Source organism: Malus sylvestris, chromosome 16 (assembly GCF_916048215.2).
Source record: "Malus sylvestris chromosome 16, drMalSylv7.2, whole genome shotgun sequence".
Lineage (NCBI taxonomy): Eukaryota > Viridiplantae > Streptophyta > Magnoliopsida > Rosales > Rosaceae > Malus > Malus sylvestris.
In genome coordinates this window covers 21463787-21483533 of record NC_062275.1, presented here as the reverse complement: position 1 = coordinate 21483533, position 19747 = coordinate 21463787, and the positions used below count along the sequence as shown (strand labels likewise).

At 38.6% G+C, this 19747-nt stretch overlaps 2 protein-coding genes and 1 long non-coding RNA gene across 3 annotated transcripts; 1 reads left to right on the top strand and 2 right to left on the bottom strand.

Annotated features, from left to right (window-relative positions):
* Positions 1–4307: 4307 nt before the first annotated feature.
* Positions 4308–8976, bottom strand: LOC126606874 (uncharacterized). The gene is made up of 3 exons (XR_007617402.1): positions 8830–8976; positions 6296–6344; positions 4308–4629 (listed from the first exon to the last, which is right to left on the bottom strand). It is a non-coding gene; the product is annotated as an uncharacterized LOC126606874 (long non-coding RNA).
* A 1131-nt stretch (positions 8977–10107) lies between these two features.
* LOC126606871 (60S ribosomal protein L23) lies at positions 10108–12673 on the top strand. Its single transcript, XM_050274254.1, has 4 exons — positions 10108–10228; positions 10630–10914; positions 12233–12274; positions 12387–12673. The coding sequence occupies exons 1-4, from the start codon at positions 10216–10218 to the stop codon at positions 12467–12469; spliced, it is 423 nt and encodes a 140-aa protein (XP_050130211.1). The 5' UTR covers positions 10108–10215; the 3' UTR covers positions 12470–12673.
* Positions 12674–13858: 1185 nt separating this feature from the next.
* On the bottom strand, positions 13859–16229 carry LOC126606869 (peroxygenase-like). Its single transcript, XM_050274251.1, has 6 exons — positions 16008–16229; positions 15365–15514; positions 14985–15070; positions 14477–14571; positions 14259–14384; positions 13859–14166 (listed from the first exon to the last, which is right to left on the bottom strand). Exons 1-6 carry the CDS (start codon positions 16120–16122, stop codon positions 14013–14015), a joined length of 726 nt encoding a protein of 241 aa, XP_050130208.1. The 5' UTR covers positions 16123–16229; the 3' UTR covers positions 13859–14012.
* Positions 16230–19747: the final 3518 nt, after the last annotated feature.

Here is a 19747-nt window from a genome sequence, read left to right as displayed (position 1 = left end):
TTTTAATGATAAGGACAAAATAAAGGGTAAAGTGAATAGTACTTGGATTGACTTTTTAGTGTAAAAATGTGGTTTTTCGTTAAAGTGAACAGTACCGGATGCTTTTCGTTAAAGTTCCCTAAAAAGATTTGGTTGTTGCCATTTTTTCTTAACCTGACACTCTTTTAAATTCGTCCATCCCCCTGAAAATTCCTGACTTCGCCACTGGTGATGGTATTATCACCTTAGAGGATGATGCACCTTCGTTGGAGCACCTAGAGTTCTACGAAGGTATTGAAGCATGTAAGATAAGATTCTTATTTCTTCTTAGTTCTTATTTGTTATAATTTTTTTCTAAATTTTATTCTTTTGTATTTACAAGTTGTGTATATTTTTGTATTATGTACAGTTGTTGACATCTAGCATCTCTTCTCTCTCTATTAATAATCCGAAACAACAAGCGTCATTTTCACATCCTCCTACCCTACCTTCTCAAGCATCCGCTTCACAAGCTCCTACCCAACCTCCTCGAGCTTCAAAAAGTGCTCAACCAAAGGCCCCTTCTCCCAAACCTCCAACCACTAGAGTGTCAAATGTAAGGGTCCTAAGGTGTAATTGCTTTTATTTTAAATGAATTGAACTTATTAAGGCATTAAGTCGAACTTTGCTATTACATTTGGGTTGTATTACTACCATAAGGCTTTGACATATATTTTGATTTTTCATTTGGGTTTGTACTAATTTCATAAGGCATTTACTTGAACTTTGTTATCGGATTGAATTTGTATATGTTTGATGTTGTTACAAAAATTTGAACTTGACACTAGCTAGAGTCATGAAATTGGATGTTTGAATTTTGATGTCCGTTGGATTGAGAAATAGGATACTCGTGTTGTGCACTGTGCATTTGGACCAATCATACAGAACCTTTTGTTTGATATTTGCAAACAATGACTCATGCTGTGCTTTGTGCATTTGGACCAACCAAAGCTGATTTGGTCCTATTTTTTTAATTTGTAATAATTTGGGCCAAAACTGATTTGGGCCTCTTTTTTTTTTTACAATATCAGGCCTTGGTCGAAACAAATTGTTCCTTAAAGGTTCAGAACCAAATTGGACCTGCAATTGGAACCGTATCGAATTTTTGTTACAAGTTTGGTTTTGGTACCACCCTTGTACCGAACCGTGCCCAGGCCTAAATTGGCCCAATTTAATGAATGTACTAAACCCAAGTAAAACTTGAAAAATGAAACATTGGCCTTAGGGATGGGCAAAATACCCGCGGTTACCCGCCCATTTAAACCTCATGGTTACAGTTATAGGTAACCGTTTAGATAAATAAACGGTTATGGGTATAACCATTTACCCGTGAAATTTAAATGGGTGGTTTTGGGTATTAACCGCGGTTATAAACGGGTAACTGTTTACCCATTTATTTTATAGAGTAAATTACATAGTAACCCCTCATGTTTGAGGTCTATTACAACCTCATACAACATCTTTAAAACATTTCACTTTCATATCTCACGTACTGTTTTATTTCAAAATAATACCTCCGTTACATTTTCCATCCATTGATCCGTTAAGTGCTGACGTGGCTGCCGCATTTGTGCCACATGGCTGCCAAGTGTGTGCCATGTGGCAAAAAAAAATTTTAATTTTTTTTAAAAACTTGAATCTTCTAAATTAAATTTTTTTTTTTTTTTAAAAAGAAGCTAAAACCTTATCCCCCTCTTCCTCCTCTCTTCTCCCCGCAACCCCCAAACCCAAAAACCTTATCTCCCCTCCTCCTCCTCCTCTCATCTCTTCTCCCCCATCTTCATCTTCTTCCCCCTGCAACCCAGAAAAAAAAAAAAAAAAAAAGTCCTTCAGTTCGTCTTCCCCACCCCTCCTCCTCCTCCTGTCTTCTCCCTCATCTTCATCTTCTTCCCCCTGCAACCTAGAAAAAAAAACAAAAAAAAAACCCCATCAGTTCATCTTTCCCCCCTTCCTCCTCCCTTCCTCCTCCCCCATCTTCATCTTCTTCCCCCAACCCCCCACCTACAACCTAGAAAAAAAAATAAAATAAAAAAACTCAGATCTCGTTTACTCCGAGTTCGTGAGGTGAAGATGGGAGGAATGGGTGTTGGATTTAAGGAGTGGGGTGTGTAGAGGAGGGAAGAGGGTGGGTGCGGAGGGAGAGATGTGGGTTTCTGAGTGTGGAGGGGGGATAATCGGGAATGGAGGTGGGGTGAGGGGGTAGGGGTCAGTCGCAGCAGGAGGAGGAGGGGGGAGGGTGGGGTTCAGTCGCTACAGCAGGAAGGGGAGAGGGGAGAGGGGAGAGGGGAGGGTGGGGGGAATAATCGACAGGGAGGTTTTTTTCTTCCTGGGTTTGGGGGGGTTGCGGGCATTTGTTTCAACTTTTGCTTTTTTTTTTTTTAAGAAAATTCAGTTTTAAAACAAATTAAAAAATTAATTTTTTTTGCCACGTGGCACACATTTGGCAGCCACGTGGCACAAATATAGCAGCCACGTCAGCATTTAACGGATTAATTGATGAAAAATCTAACGGATGTATTATATTGAAATAAAATAGTACTTGATGTATGAAAGTGAAATGTTTTAAAGTTGTTGTATGGGGTTGTAATAGACCTTAAAACATGAGGGGCTACTGTGTAATTTACCCTATTTTATATATGTAAAATTAACACAAACCATATTCTTTAGGGGTGGGAAAAAATACTGAAAATTCCAAACTGAACTGAAAAAAATCCGAAACCAAACCGAAAATCCCAAAAATTTCGATACCTAATCCCTGAACCGATCCCGAAATTTTGGTACGGGTCTCACATTTTCATTCGTTTGATAATTCCAAACTAAACCGAAAAAAAATATATTATTTAATTTTAAATATATATTTAGAATTGTAATAACCATCAGATTTGGTTGAGATTTAATCTCAACCGTTGAATTCAAATAAAACCCTCACTTAGCCGTCCTTAGATCAATGTCTGCACCTAAGACTATTAAATCCAACATACTAAACACTTAGGGTGCGTTTGTTGCGCCGGACTGTCTCGGACTGGACTAGCTGCCGGGACTAAGCTGGACTGGCTTAGACTGGACTAAGCTGGACTAACTTAGTGAAGCGTTTGGTGCAGTCTCGGACTAAGAAGCAGGATAAGAAAAACAGTACTGTTCACCAGATTTGTGTTTGCTTAGACTAGGACTACAAATTTTTGCCATTGTGTAATAGAGTAATGCTACAAATCTCATGATATGGGTTAATTGGAGCATATTTTTACCATGTATATTATGAATCTTAAAAAAAATTGACAGTTGTTTTGTTTCTATTACCTGCTAATAGAATTGGGTTTAATTTGCAAATGTAGCTTGATTTAAACTCTATCACCCAACAGAAGAAAAATAATAGTGGCCAATACATGCAACTTCAACAAATACAAGTACATAAGATCTCCATAATTTAGAAAATCCTAGTTAACAGTAGTTAACATTAGCCAAAATAGATCTCCATAATTTACAAAATGGCTAGTTAACATAAGCCAAAATACTAGTGCAAAGCTAAGTTATAAGTCATAACATAAGATTGTATGATTAATAAAATACATCCATGTTAACGTTAATAAAATACATCCATGTTAACATTAGCCAAAATCCTCATCCGCTTGCGTTGTCGCTTAAAGGCCTTTGGACGAACACTTTCTTGAGTTCCGGTTTGATTGCCCTGAACACTCCCACATTTTTTGGTTTATCCAAAATAAGAGACAATGCATCAATTTGATCCATAGGAGAGAGACCCATTGCTTCAAGTTCATTAGCTATGTCAGTATGATCTGCAGTACCTTGAACTAAAGTTTCAGTTACCATTTGCATCCTCTTCCCACTTTCAACATAAAAATCTTTCAGTCCACTGATAATTGCCTCGGTTCCATCACTTGAACTTCCCACAGCTCTTTTCCTCTTTCTTTGGCTATTTTCAGATGGGGTGCTTTGTTGGCTTTGTTGGTTCATTGAAGAAACAAAATTATCACCTCCAATATCACTTTCACCAACATGATCATGACTTTGTTCATCCACCATTTGAGCAGGGGTTTCGGCTACATTACCCGTAGCCCGATCTTTTCCAAATATATATGCAAATCTATCAAACAGTGGAAAAGGTTTGCTTCTCCATCCATCGGCTTCTTTATTTCTCTAAGATTATATCAACATAGCAAAACTAAAATTTAGCATGCGTAACAAATATAGCAGCAAGAATATAACTAATGCATAAATAAAATAGGATATGAACCTGCACATAAGTTTGCCATGCGTCATCACTATCAACTTCAACGCACTTTTTGACATCATTCCATGCAAATCCACTTGTGTTTATCATGTCAACGACCATACTATATGTTTTTTTCCATTTCTTCAACTTGGACTCAATATGTGGATTTGCCTTTATATTTGAATGAGGACATAAAACATTGACAGCTTTTGCTATTTCAACCAAAGTACCTTGTTTGAAAGCACCGGTGTCACACCGTTGCTTCCGAGCAACAAAATCCTCAAGAACTCCTAGTAATACTTCTTCCTCAAATGCTTCCCATTTACGCCTTCTTCCTTTTGGCTCTTGAGTAGCATTCAAAAAATTTTCGTTATCCATACCTAAACAAAAAATATTTTAATGAAGGAAAATACCATACAAATAATCAATTTGCATAATATCCAATCAACTTGCATAATATCCAATCAACTTGCATAATATCCAATTAATTTGCATACCATCCAATCATTGTGCTAATATCTAACAAATGCATGATAAAAAGGAATACTAAAATAAAATGTTATCATTAACACATATAGCTAGTTCGGTTGCTGGTTCCTAATTGCTCTCCACTCATTATACATTTCCTGAGCCATATCATTCCTCATTGCAGTCCACTGGTCCGATGTTTGAACACTACCAACATATTCACCTTCTTCTGTATTTTGTCCATCTTCTATTATTGGCAAATTCTCCATTGGATCTACAGACATCTCTTGCCTAATAAGATTGTGTAGTAAGCAACAAGCGGTAATTATTCGACCTTGTGTCCTTATCGGATAGAAAGATGGACTCCTTAGTATCGACCACCTTCCTTTTAGCAAGCCAAAACAGCGTTCAATTACATTCCTTGCCTTAGAATGCTTCATGTTAAAATATTCTTCCTTATTAGAAGGTGTTCGTCCCTTCCATTCAGATAAATGATAAGGTATTCTTCTATAGGGTGCAAGGAATCCTTCACCATTTGTATAACCACCATCTACAAGGTAATAACAACCTAATGAAAAAAAAACAGACCTTATTAGTGTTTTGTAGTTGACAAACAGAACTAAACCTAACTTACAAAGTTGAGACTAAGTAATAGTCTTACCCGCTGGTACCTTAAAACCATTAGGCCTACTAATTGCATCATGTAGCACTCTAGAGTCTGATGCGGAACCCTCCCACCCCGGAAACACATATATGAACTGCATATCTCCTGAACACACACCTAACACATTAGTTGTGACTCGACCCTTTCTTGTTCGGTATCTTGGTTTGTCAATTTCAGGTACATGCACATTAATGTGTGTTCCATCCAATGCTCCCAAGCAATTCTTAAAAATAAAAAATAAAAAAGTTTTTGTTAATTTATACAAAGGGAATGAAGAGTTAAAGCTTAGGGAAAATGAAAAAAAATTCTCATCATACCTTAAAACATCGCCACCTAGGATCTGTAAAATCAATAGGCACAGGCTGGGGGACTTTTAGTAGGATACCTTGTAATCGCAAAATTCCTTGCAATACGCTATTGAAATACCTACTTATAGTCTCTCCCGACCTATAAAATCTACCGCCAACACTACGATTCTTAGTATGATGTGCTAATATTTGTAAAGTCATACACACCTGTTCCTCTACAGACACCAAACCATCGGTTTTTACCCTCCCATCTTGACGAAGTAAGTCGCATAATATGCCAAAAGTCCTTCTATCCATTCTCAATTCGTTGACACATTCAGTATCAGTATTCCCTATTATACCATTCAGATAACACAAACTAATCTCTCGTCTAATAAGTGAACGGTTAGTCAATGTGGGTCGTTCAACATGTCTCTGTTTGCCACGTAGCATCATCACCACAAGAATCGTACAAATACAAATTGTCTCCAAATAAGACATCTCTAACAATAAGATCAATAAAAGCTTCCTTCGATCCATATCTATCCAAACAAAAAAAAAAAACAATAGTATGAGGATTGCTATCATTCCTAGGCATTGCATGTGAAGAGGGAAATTAAAGGACACCTGTAATGCAGTAGCCTTAGCCTTAGCCTTCTGTTTATGCTCCTCTTCTCTGCAACAAACAACCACAAAAAATTGCAATTCAGCATCAACCCCACACCATACAAAACATTCACATTGTAATATCATGGTCATAAACCAAGTACATACACACACACTCATGGACAAATGTGCAAAATACACATACATACTCACACTCACACTCACACTAACACACACACACGGACATACACACTCTCACACACTGACATAGACTCACACACACCCTGCATACATACATACACACACACACACACACTGCACACACACACACACACTGCATACATACATACACACACACACACTGCACACACACACACACTGCATACACACTCACACACACACACTGCACACACACACACACTACATACATACATACACACACACTGCACACACACACACTGCATATATACACTGCACACACACACTGCATACATACTTATACACACACTGCACACACACACACACACTGCACACTGCATACATACACACACACACACACTGCACACACACACTGCATACATACACACACTGCATACATACTGCATACATACACACACACACACACACACACACTGCACACACACACACTGCATACATACACACACACACACACACACACACTGCACACACACACACACACTGCATACATACACACACACACTGCATACACACTCACACACACACTGCACACACACACACACACACTGCACACACACTGCACACACACTGCACACTGCACACACACTGCACACTGCATACATACTGCATACATACACACACACACACACTGCACACACACACACACACTGCATACATACACACACACACACACACACTGCATACACACACACACACTGCACACACACACACACTATACATACACACACACACACTTCACACACACACACACACTGCATACACTCTTACCCTCACACACACACTTTGTTTGTATACTCACACACACACACACACACACACACACTGCATGCATACATACTCACACACACACTGCACACACACACACACACTGCACACACACACACTGCATACATACACACACTGCATACATACTGCATACATACACACACACACACACACTGCACACACACACACACTGCACACACACACACTGCATACATACTGCATACATACATACACACACACACACACTGCACACACACACACACACTGCACACACACACTGCATACATACACATACTGCATACATACACACACACACACACACTGCACACACACACACTGCATACATACACACACACACACACACACTGCACACACACAAACACACTGCATACATACACACACACACACACTGCATACACACTCACACACACACTGCACACACACACACACACTGCACACACACTGCACACACACTGCCCACTGCACACACACTGCACACTGCATACATACACACACTGCATACATACTGCATACATACACACACACACACACTGCACACACACACACACACTGCATACATACACACACACACACACTGCATACACACACACACCATACATACACACACACACTGCACACACACACACACACTTCACACACACACACACTGCACACACACTGCACACACACTGCACACTGCATACATACACACACACACACACACACTGCATACATACACACACACACACTGCACACACACACACACTGCATACATACACACACTGCACACACACACACACACACTGCATACATACTGCATACATACTGCATACATACATACATACACACACACACTGCATACACACACACACACATTGCACACACACACACACACACACTGCATACATACTGCATACACACACACACACACTGCATACACACACAAACACACACACACACACACTGCACACACACACACTGCACACACACACACACACTGCATACATACTGCATACACACACACACACACACACTGCATACACACACACACACACATACACACACACACACACTGCATACATACATACACACACACACACACACTGCACACACACACACACACACACTACATACATACACACACACACACACACTGCATACATACACACACACACACATTGCATACACACACACACACACACACACACTACATACATACACACACACACACACACATTGCATACACACACACACACACATTGCACACACACACACACTACATACATACACACACACACACTGCATACATACACACACACACACACATTGCATACACACACACACACACTGCATACATACACACACACACACACATTGCATACACACACACACACACATTGCATACACACACACACACACACACACACACACACACTGCATACATACATACACACACACACACACACTGCATACATACATACACACACACACTGCATACATACACACACACACACATTACTGCAAATTCAAAAGAACCAGAGTAAGAGTGAGAGACAGAGAGAGAGGGTTACTTTGACTGGGATCGAACAGGGGAGGAGGAGGGGCGATTTGGTTGGAGTGTTCCTGAGAGGTCGCCTGAGAAGAAGGTGGAGGAGCAGGGCGAGCAGGATCTGCAATTTGACCCTAAAAATCAAAACTCTAATTTGTTCAACTACAGAGGTATATTATTGAAAATTTCTCAAACCCAAAACAATTAAATCAAATAAAGCTTAGTAATATCACGATCTGCAAAACAAATTGAAGAAATAAATCGAAGATTCGAAGTTTACCAAGCAAGAAGAGCAGATAAGGGCGAGCAAGATGCAGATGAAGGCAAGCAAGACGCAGAAATGAGGGTGAAGAGGACGAGGATGAGGGAGCAAAGCAAGCAGGGAACGATGGCGACAACTCTCTCTCTCGCAGGATGAGCGAGGTTTTCTCTCGCGGAAGGTCTTGCGAGTCCGGCCGAATTTGGGGTTCTCGGCTAAGAACTCCTAGCGAACCCATTAATCCGAGCGAGTCCCATTTAATCCCATTAAACCTAATCCTGGTGCAGAACAAACAAGGGACTACAATCTAGTCCAATCCAGTCCCCCCTAATCCGGTCAAACAAACGGGTCCTTAGAGTTTCAAGAAGTTCTCCAAAGTTGAAAGATGTAGAGATTGTAGCTGCTTACAAGTCTTTATCCTTTGAAATATACAAGATATTTTGGGAGCACCATGGAGCACCCCAAAGTATGTTTTGTAGTCTTTTATGATCGTTTTATCATTAACTAACTTCATCTTCTACCTTCAAGATCTAACTTCTAGTAAAGATTGTGGGGAACTGGGGATTCTGATTTGAAGAACAATTCATAATTTCATATTTTAATTTGGGATTTCCGATTTGTCTTGAAATCCCATAAATATTTGAGATTCTTGAAAATTAAGTTTGGGGTTGGCAAAAAAAAAAAACATGTAGACGGGTGAAAAATGAGTAATAGTAAAAAAAGGAGATAAATGGGTTAAAAAGGGTAAATGGGTAAACAGCAGTTATGAGTATGGTTAACCGTTTATAAATGGTTATGGGTATGGGTATAACCGTTTAGGTAATTACCCAACGGGTAAACGGTTATGCGAGTATGAGCATAAACGGTTATGGGTAAATAATCACGGTTACCCGCCCGCCATAACCGTTGCCCATCCCTAGTTGGGCTTCTTGTGGATATCTTCAACAAGGATGAAGAAAGAAGGCCTGTAAAATTCCCAAAAGCCCACTACACATCGAGGCCACAATGTTAAAGAGGCCCACGATCTATTTGGTATTTTAACAAAAGTTTTACCCGGCAGAAAACCCTACGCCGCTCTCCCTCAGTCCCTCTATATATACATATGCTAAACCCTAACGCTCCCTCAGTCTCCATTTCGCCGCAGCTAAGATGTCGAAGCGAGGTCAGTTCTTCGCCGCCCCACCTTCGTTGATACTATCTGTGCTTAATTTTCTGCTTGGTTCCTAGGATTTTCGCTCTTTTTGTCTGTCATTGATCAATTTTAGCTTCTTACTTGCTGATTCCTTTGATTTCTCTAGGAAAATGAAATGTTTATTGCTTCGATTGAACGTTTTCCATGTTGATTTAACAAATCAGATTTTAGCCATGAAAACGTTATAAACTCCATCTGTGCATTTTGTCTAATAAGATTTAGATTGTGGGGTATGATTATTTGAAGTGAAATTTTGAATTTTGGGTCTTTGATTTCTTTCCGTATAGCAAAACATATGAATCTGAGGTTAAAAATTGTGGGTGTTTGATTGTATAGTATGATATGGTTCTGATGTTGGTTTTCTGGCCCAGGGCGTGGAGGGTCCGCTGGAAACAAGTTTAGGATGTCACTGGGTCTTCCAGTGGCAGCCACTGTGAACTGTGCCGATAACACCGGAGCTAAGAATCTTTACATCATATCCGTGAAGGGAATCAAGGGTCGTTTGAATAGGTTGCCATCTGCCTGCGTTGGTGACATGGTCATGGCCACTGTCAAGAAGGGAAAGCCTGACCTCAGGAAGAAGGTCCTACCTGCTGTCATCGTGAGGCAGCGCAAGCCATGGCGCCGAAAGGATGGTGTCTTCATGTACTTTGAAGGTCAATATTATTACCTTTGTTCATTAATTTGTCATAATGTTTCTGATTGTGTTATTATCCAATAGGTGTTGCAGTCTAATTGTCTTGTTGGTTTGTTCTCTTGTTTAGATGATATGATATGTATCTTGGGATGTGTACTCTGTTTTTTGAGCGGATCATCTTGCATAATTGTTGATCTTGATATTGAGTTGACTAATTGTAAATTTGATGACTGTATGGAATGAGTAACAGAATGCTGGTTAAGCAGTGTCATGATGGGCACATAACTCCATTAGTGGAGTTATGTGTGCACAATGATTTGGTACATCCTAATACCAGCTACACTAATGAAACTTATCTGTCGAATAATTTTCGATTGGATTCTATTCTGTATGGAATCTTATCTTTCGCCATTCGATACATGTCTTTTATTTTGTTCGAATGCACCTTTAGGACCAGACATAAGTCAAGTGTCCTCTTTTTTAGTAGTTGATGCCGTTACATTTCTGGAAAATCAATAGTGCCCATCGTTACAGGTGTGCTTGCATTTATGCTCACATCTGCTCCATTTGGGGACTACATTTTTGTTTTGGAATTGATATGGATTAATGTTTGTAGAATTTGTCTGGTTATAGTGTAGTAAGACTATCATACGTATTGTATTGTGTTGGGCATTGTTCGTTTATTTCCAATAGTGTTTTAAACATAACTGTAAGATAACCACACAGAAGTCCAGCATTCCCTTTATTTGGTGGTTGATGCTGTTACATTTCTGGCCTCGTATTTAGTTCCAATGCATCTTTAGGATGACCAGACATAAGTCAAGTGTCCTCTTTATCCAATGGTTGATGCTGTTACACGTCTGGGAAATCAATAGTGCCCATCGTTACAGGCGTGCTTGCCCTTATGCTCACATCTGCTCCATTTGGTCACTACATACTTGTTTTGGCATTGAAATTGATTAATCTTTGTAGGATTTGACCGGTTATAGTGTAGTATAATTATTCTTACATATTGTGTGTGGTATTATTTGATTAGTTCCAAGTGTTCTAAACATAGCTGTAAGATAACCAGACAGAAGTCAAGTATCCTCTTTATTTGATGGTTGATGCTGTTACACGTCTGGAAAATCGACAGTGCCCATCGTTACAGGCGTACCTTGCTTTACATGCTCACATCTGTTACATCTGGTCCCTACATATTTGTTATTGCTAATACACATTTGATTGATTTCATTTGTTGTGAGATTTTTAATACATACTGTGTCACAAAACATTGTCTTGTATGCATTTCATTGTTAATCACTGTATCTTACTGAGACTGTTTGCTTTATCTGCAGATAATGCTGGTGTTATTGTGAATCCGAAGGGAGAAATGAAAGGTACATCCCAAATCGTATCCATTTACTGTTTCCTCAGCTGTAAAGTTTGGTAACACTTTGATAGGTTAATTGAGTCACCCTTTCTTATCGGTTGCTCTGCGTGTTTGTTTAGGGTCTGCTATTACCGGTCCAATCGGGAAGGAGTGCGCTGATCTCTGGCCTAGGATTGCAAGTGCTGCCAATGCCATCGTCTAAACGTTACTCGCCGCGCTCTTGAATAGGACAGATATATGATTGAGTTATGGTTGTTTTTGTTATTAGAAGGGAGGTCGTTCCTGAAATATGACTAAATTTTGTTTCATCTTGTTGATGTGTTGTGCAAACTTAAATGGATGTTGTTTTGTTCTAGACATTACTATTATGCTTATTTTTCAGAGTTTAGAAATTGCATTTTGTTAATCTCTTGAAATATTACCTTCCTACTGATCTATAAGAGGGTGCAAAATCGATTTGTCAAAATTGTGTCGACATGAGTCATGTTAAAATGACTATTGTTACCATTGGGTTAAAGCTGGATAATTATTGTTTCAATTGGATTAAAGTTAAGGGATCATTTCACAATCGGGCTAAGGTTAGGGACATTGCTACAATTTTTTTCATTTGTTTTTCATACTAGTCCCTTGATTCACTCTCGCGTGCGTGGCCATGCACGCGGCTAATTTTAATCCAAGTTCTAACAAAGTTGATGAAAAAGATCATAGCTACAAGTTTTGATGAGTTAAAGGAAGATTTTTAGTTGATGAACCATTACTCTAATTTAGTTAAAGTTGATAAATTATTACTACAATTTCTTCAATTCTAAAATTGGTTAAAATTATAACCGCTCGCTTGTGAAAACAATGTGCAAGGAAGAATTTCCTAACGACAGGGCGTGAATGATTAGTGCAATTTGACTTTAATCTAGTGCAAATTGTTGTTAGTACAGCGAAGGTTTCTTTTTTTTTTCTTTTTCATCTGAAGCAAAGGTTTCTAGTGAGTCGTAATGTATGTGCTGACAGAATAATCAAAATAATTATGTATAAAATTTCAAAACAAACAACGAAAGCATGGAATATATAATAAAAATTATATCAAACATAAAGCATTTGCCACAACTAGTCGTTCCAAAACCCATGTTACCAAGTCACATTTTCTTGCTCCAATTTCCCCATACAATTCCTACTAAAACCCACTTTCCATCTCCCTCTCCTTGTACTTCAAGCCATTGAAAATGGATAGAAATCAAGGCTTCTTCTTTTGTTTTTTGATTCTTTCTGTTGCGATTGCAGCCGCGGAGTCTTGCGGTGGAACATATTGGATCACAGAACCAAGAACGGACGGGACATCAGCTTGAGAAACTAGTGCCAGAGTTGGAGGATGAATGTCGAGCTCCGCAACATCAGAGAGTTCGAAACTGTGCCTCAAGAGTGCATTGGATACGTTGGAAGACCAATACAGCAGCATCAATGGACTTCCTACCGCCCAAAGGACATTCAAACTCCCAAACCCAATGTACTACACTTTCTGAAGATTTACCACATTTTACTTTATGTCCCTTCAATTTTATTGGAATTTCATGCAACTAAATAGGCTTTAAATGAAGAATTATAAATGAAAAGGTGAAATTATGATCATTTCATCATGTACGAAACAGTGAAGGATCCTCCCTCAATTTATTACAGTTCCAACATCTCAAACAAAGGCTGAATCGTTACACGCACACATCTACTGCATTTTGGTACATAGCTTCCATATTGTTCTAGCCCATCTTGGCTCTACCGACGGTATTCATCCCAGCGCAATACTCGAACAAGCTTCCATCGAAGCAGCGTCTAACGGCTTCTTTTGACAGCATACCCTCTTCATCCCTAGCAAGCACATACAATAGCCCCCATTCCAACTTATTCGCGATCCTGCCCGAACCACACTCCGTAAGTCAGCCAAGTGAAGAAGAAAAACTAATTTGTACCATAGTGTAGTGTCTTAGGGACCCGAAAGGGCTTACCATCCAAAGAAGTCATATCCAAGTCTGTTCCCCTCGGTCATGTTCCAAAGCTCCCCCAGCGTGAACTTGTCAGGCGCGGTATGGGCATACTTGCTAAACATGTTCTCCAAGTTGGCTGGGCTAAACCTGCAAAATGATTGAACATGAATTCTAGTGATTTCTTTACGAGCCATTATCGAAGATCGTTACTTTGTCGCATTTAATTTATAATTACATACCTTCCTTCTGTGTCATAAGTCCCGGAATCACTACCATGCTTTGCCTTGTGAATGTTGTAAATGTGTATGGGAAAGAAAGGAGAAGGAATCCACCCCTGTGTAAATTAGAAATTCAAGAGATGCAAAGCAGCTTTGATTAGTCACGCTTTTCACTCAAGTAGCTTTTCTTCTCTACCACATTTACTCACTTTCACCGCGCTTTGAGACACACTGATCATCGCATAATGCAGGTAAACGGATTGCAGTAACTAAGCACATGATATGGCAGTTAACAACATCATCTGGTGTGTGGTCTAAAATGTGAGCACTGCTCAGCCAACTATCTATCGCAAATTGTCTTTTTGTGACGGTATCAGAGCAGCGCGTTGATACTTTAGGATATAGTAGTGATACTCATAACCGTCGGGATTGGCGGCACAAGTTAATTACTCATAAAACGCCTATTAGTAATTAAATAATTAACATCTCCTTTCTTATAAAGAAGTTTGGAAATCAATATGCAACTTACAGGCAGAGTGGGATAACTCAAAGCCCCATTGATAAGAACAGTCATAACAACGGAGGCGATAAGATTGAAACCGATGGCTCGCAATCCTGATTATTTAAGGGAAAGAAATAAAGAATACATTAGAACCAATTTAATCCACTACAATGGTGCTTAATGTACAATTGAGGAAGGAAAGATTGAAGCCAGTAGACAAAATGTTGTAAACTAAATGACTTGAAAGTCGATGATTAGATTATCACTTAAGTGTTAATAAATGTGCTCATTTGCTATTGGTGACACATCATTTGGTTTGCAAATTTTGTTTACAAATTTAGTATCTCTAGCATTACTCTTAAGGAAAGGTAAGTTGAAGGCAGCAGACACATAACATGAAGATTTACCAGCAAAAGTTTCCCAAGGATAGACAATGCCATTATAGTCCTGGTCGAAGAAAGCGACATGCTGCTGAAGAACACTCATGTCACGGTGCTGATGGCCGACCGTTCCCGTTGGATGGTCTGTGTCTGGAGCAACCAATGCTCTGGGCATATCTGCAGTTGGATATGTGTTAAAGTCTTAAAGATGATTAAATATGAATTAGTGTGCTGGAGGGCTGTATTAGCATTTTATTTTCTAGCCACCAGAACATGTCACAACTACCATCATTTTTGTCATGGAAAGTTTCGAATAGTAAGAAATTAAAAATTTATCAAAGTAAAAAAATAAAATAAATGAAACACACCTTTACCTCAGCCTCCACACCTCTGTTAAATTTTGTTCTTTGTTTTCGTTTCATTAATTTATTCAATTCAATTACTAAAAATAAAGAGCGGTGCATAAAAGCAAACAAAACAAAAAAATGGTGTGCAACTAGTCCTCTCATCGAGATCATTGATTCCTGTTATGGAATCTCCGTGTGCATATTGGTATTGGAAGAAGAATAAAGAGTAATAAGCTTATAAATATATACAAAAGTGAAAGAGAGGGATATATTTATATATATATATAGCAAGAAAGAAAGAAAATGAAATTGGTCTGACATACATGGTTTAGGAAGTTTGGTTTCCAAGTTACTCCTGACTCTCCTCTCAATAGTGACAGGTGCATATGGAGCTTGTGTGGCCAGTGCTTCATTCTCCGTCACAGCACTCGCAGCCATAATCGATACGGTTTTGTGCGATCTTCTCTGACCTTCTTGCTCTCTCTTTCTCTCTCTCACTCTCTTTCTCTCGCATATGGAGGAGGTGCAGAAATATACAAGACTAGCTAGGTGATGAATATTTTGGTTATAAAGAGCCGTGGTAGAGAGAGAAAATTACTATGGGAAAGGCAAATAAGGAGGAAAAGTCGTCCTCCCCAGTCAGCAGCAAGTATATGCGTGGCAAGAAATGCAAACACCACCTGATTTTGGAGGGTAAGTTGTGGCTCAATGTGAGAAGTGCATGCAAACCTTGTTTCACTCCCTTCTTACACTTGGACACCATGCACGTATCTCTTTCTCTTTGTGCTATTATCTTATGCTTAACTTCATCAGCCATGCCTGCCCTTCTGCACAAATCATAATTAAAGCTACAGAGTCTTATACTAAATATAACAATAGATACTGCAAAGTTTTTGACATGTGTGAGAGAAGGTTTTCAGTTAACATTTCAAAGTTTGAATCTAACGTATTTTTATACTAATAATGCTAGAGAAATCAAAATTTTCAAATTAAATTTACATACCAAATGATGTGGTTGTTTATGATTGAATTATTACTTAAACGTTGATTAACATATTTATTTTATATTGGTGATATATCATTTGATTTGTAAACTTGGTTTAAAATTTTGGTCTCCCTCATTACTCATTCTTATACACCCTCACTATTAGTGACGAAGTCAAAAATTATAAGAGAAATGGGCAAAACGTTTAGGTTTTATTGTCATTTTAAATACATTGGACAATTCAGAAAAAGTTAAAAAATAGACAGTGTAGTCAACGAAGAGATTGAAACAAGAGTGGCTCAAGTGAATAGAAGGTGAAAAAATTGAACACGAAATCACAAGCATAAGTATCACTTCTAATGCAAGATTCACATTGTTCAGCATAAAATCTCGATGCACATTACACTTGGTAGAACTAAACAGTATAAAACCTATCTATCCACCATAACGCACATGAGAAGATATTAAAAAACTCCAAAAAAAAAAAAAACTATGATAACTAAAAGAAAATCTTTTGTTATTAAATATTTTTAACCTCATGTTTAAGGGTTTTAACATTTCAAAAGTAGTCTCAAAACACGCGTCCAGTCTAAAGACGATAAATTTAGCCAAAGTTATACAATTAGGTATAATTATATTATTTGGTACAAAGCTTGATAAAAGAACTGAATTGACGTGGTCTTAAAAAGATAAAGAAACTAATACAACATCACTCAAAAATGAAAAAACAAAAGTCAGAAGATTGATTAAGAGAAAAAAAAAAGTAGTATAAAAGTGAGGAAAGAAAAGATGGTGGGACCATTTTAAAGAGGAAAAAGGAATACGGGGATTAGTTAAAGATAAAAAAATAAAAAAAGATAAAAAAAAAAGGAAGATAAAAAAAGGTTACCATCTTCTTTCCCACGCACACCAACTTCGCAACAGAAACATTTTCAAATTCTGGCCTTCTCCACAAACGCTCCCCTAGCACCTGCCCAACCCTGTCCAGATTTGCGTAGCTCCATCTAGAACAATGGCCGCATAAGTGCAACAACAGTCTAGCAGAGAGGCGAATTCTCGCACTTAGAGTCGATTTCCGATGATCTAAAGCAGTGGCGGATCTAGGATTTTAGTATATGATGGTTCTAACTTTAAAGCTCAAAAAAAAAAAGACCAAAATAATATTGAAAAAAAATAAAAATGACAAAGTCACTATTTGTCTATCAAAATAAAATAAATATTTTTGTTGTCTTAAGTATAACTACATAATGTGTAACTCTTATTGTGAATGCGAGACTATCAAAACTCTTGCTGTTAATACAAGGACAAACATTATGTTCGATCACTTGAGTGACAAGTCCTCACAACATGCACTAACAAATAAACTAGGCATCAAAAACTTGCATAACTAAACTCTAATTAGGGTTTTGGGATCGAAGAGAAGAATGGAAGATGTATGCAAACTAAAGGCTAAACCCAAATGCCAACAAAGATTATAGGCCCACTGCCACTGGGCAGCAGTCAGCAATAAGCATAGAGGAGGAGGGTAAGTTTAAAGTTTTTACTGTTTGGAAGAGTTGAGGAATCCCCAAGGACAAAACGAAATGATTACTTAATGAGATTACGACTCCCTTGATATAATCTTTCTCTTTTTCAAGGTCTTTAAATTGATTTTTACTTTGAAGTGGGTCCCACCTCGGCCACCAGTGTGCATGGCCATGGATTGATGAACCTCATGTGGAGTCTAAACCAAAGGGATGTGACCGGATGTCCAATCACAATAAAAAATGCACGCTTTCCATTTTTTTTTAATGGTTTGGCCCAAAACAGTTGTTTTGGCGAAGTAATTTGAAAGAAAATGAGTCTTCTTCTTTCTCCTTCTATTTTGCAGAAGGTGCTCAGCAACCATGGCTGCTTTTCTCCTCCACCACAGCCCAGATTTAGGTGGTCTTTAGAGATTTTCATAGCTACTTTTCTGAGCTTTTGGGTGGTCCTGGGACCATCTTAGTCCCTTAATAGATCCGCCTCTGACCTAAGATATGGTCGCACTTCCTTGCACTAAGTGATATAAAGGTTTCCAAGCTGTACTCTTCTTTTTCATATGCAAGAGTGTTCATGGAATACCGATGAAATAGTTTGTTACTTTACAATTAAAGTAGTTAAAATAAGTTTGTTTTGAATTATTCAGGACAAACCTCCCCTTACTGAAGCAAAGACGAGGCGATCTTTACCAGTTGGTACATGTTGAGAGGTTAAATTCTCAATGATTACATACGGGTAGAAGATTCATATTGTGCCTCAAGGAAGGAAAGTGTCAAAGAAAATATAGAAAGTTTGGTGTGTGAAATGAGATTTTAAGTGTTAATAACAATTCCTAAAAAAAAAGGATATCATCTTCTTTCTTACGCACACTGGCTCTGCAACAAAAACATTTTCACATTCTGGCTTCTCTACATACCCCTTAGTGCTTGTCTAACCCTGTCCAGACTTGCATAGCTCAGCCTAGAACAATGGTCGCATAAGCGCAACAACAGTCCAATAGAGGGGTGAATTCTCGCTCTTAAGGTCAATTTCTGACGAAGGGTGTGCTCAGAACAATAGTCACATGAGCGCAACAATAGTCTAGTAGAAGGGTGAATTCTCTCTCTCAATTTTCGACGAAAGGTGTGCTCGCACCTTCTTGTACCTCAGTAGCTTCGCCACTGCTCACCACTATGCTATCCCAATAACTAAATAGTATATATTTTCGAATGGGTATTTTAATTTTTAATGATCAGAAAGCTCTTAGTGGTGGAATATAAATTATTCATTTTGCCAAAAGATGTAAATAAAAACATGTTCTTCTACGGTGATGGTTTTGATGATCAGAACAAGCTGCCATGTTTTCTGTGTGAAGATGAGTTGTCGGTGGTTTCCTTCTCGGCTTAGTTGAAGTTTGTGTTTATTTGTGCCGCCCAAAGGTTGTGTGGCCTCATTTTCGTGATGGTTTTGTGTATTCCTCAATTTGGGATCTGTCACTACTGATCTATTGCGGAAGATTTACACCACTGATTCTTGTGTATTGTGTTGTTTGTGGTGGTTACGTAGAGAATGTACTAT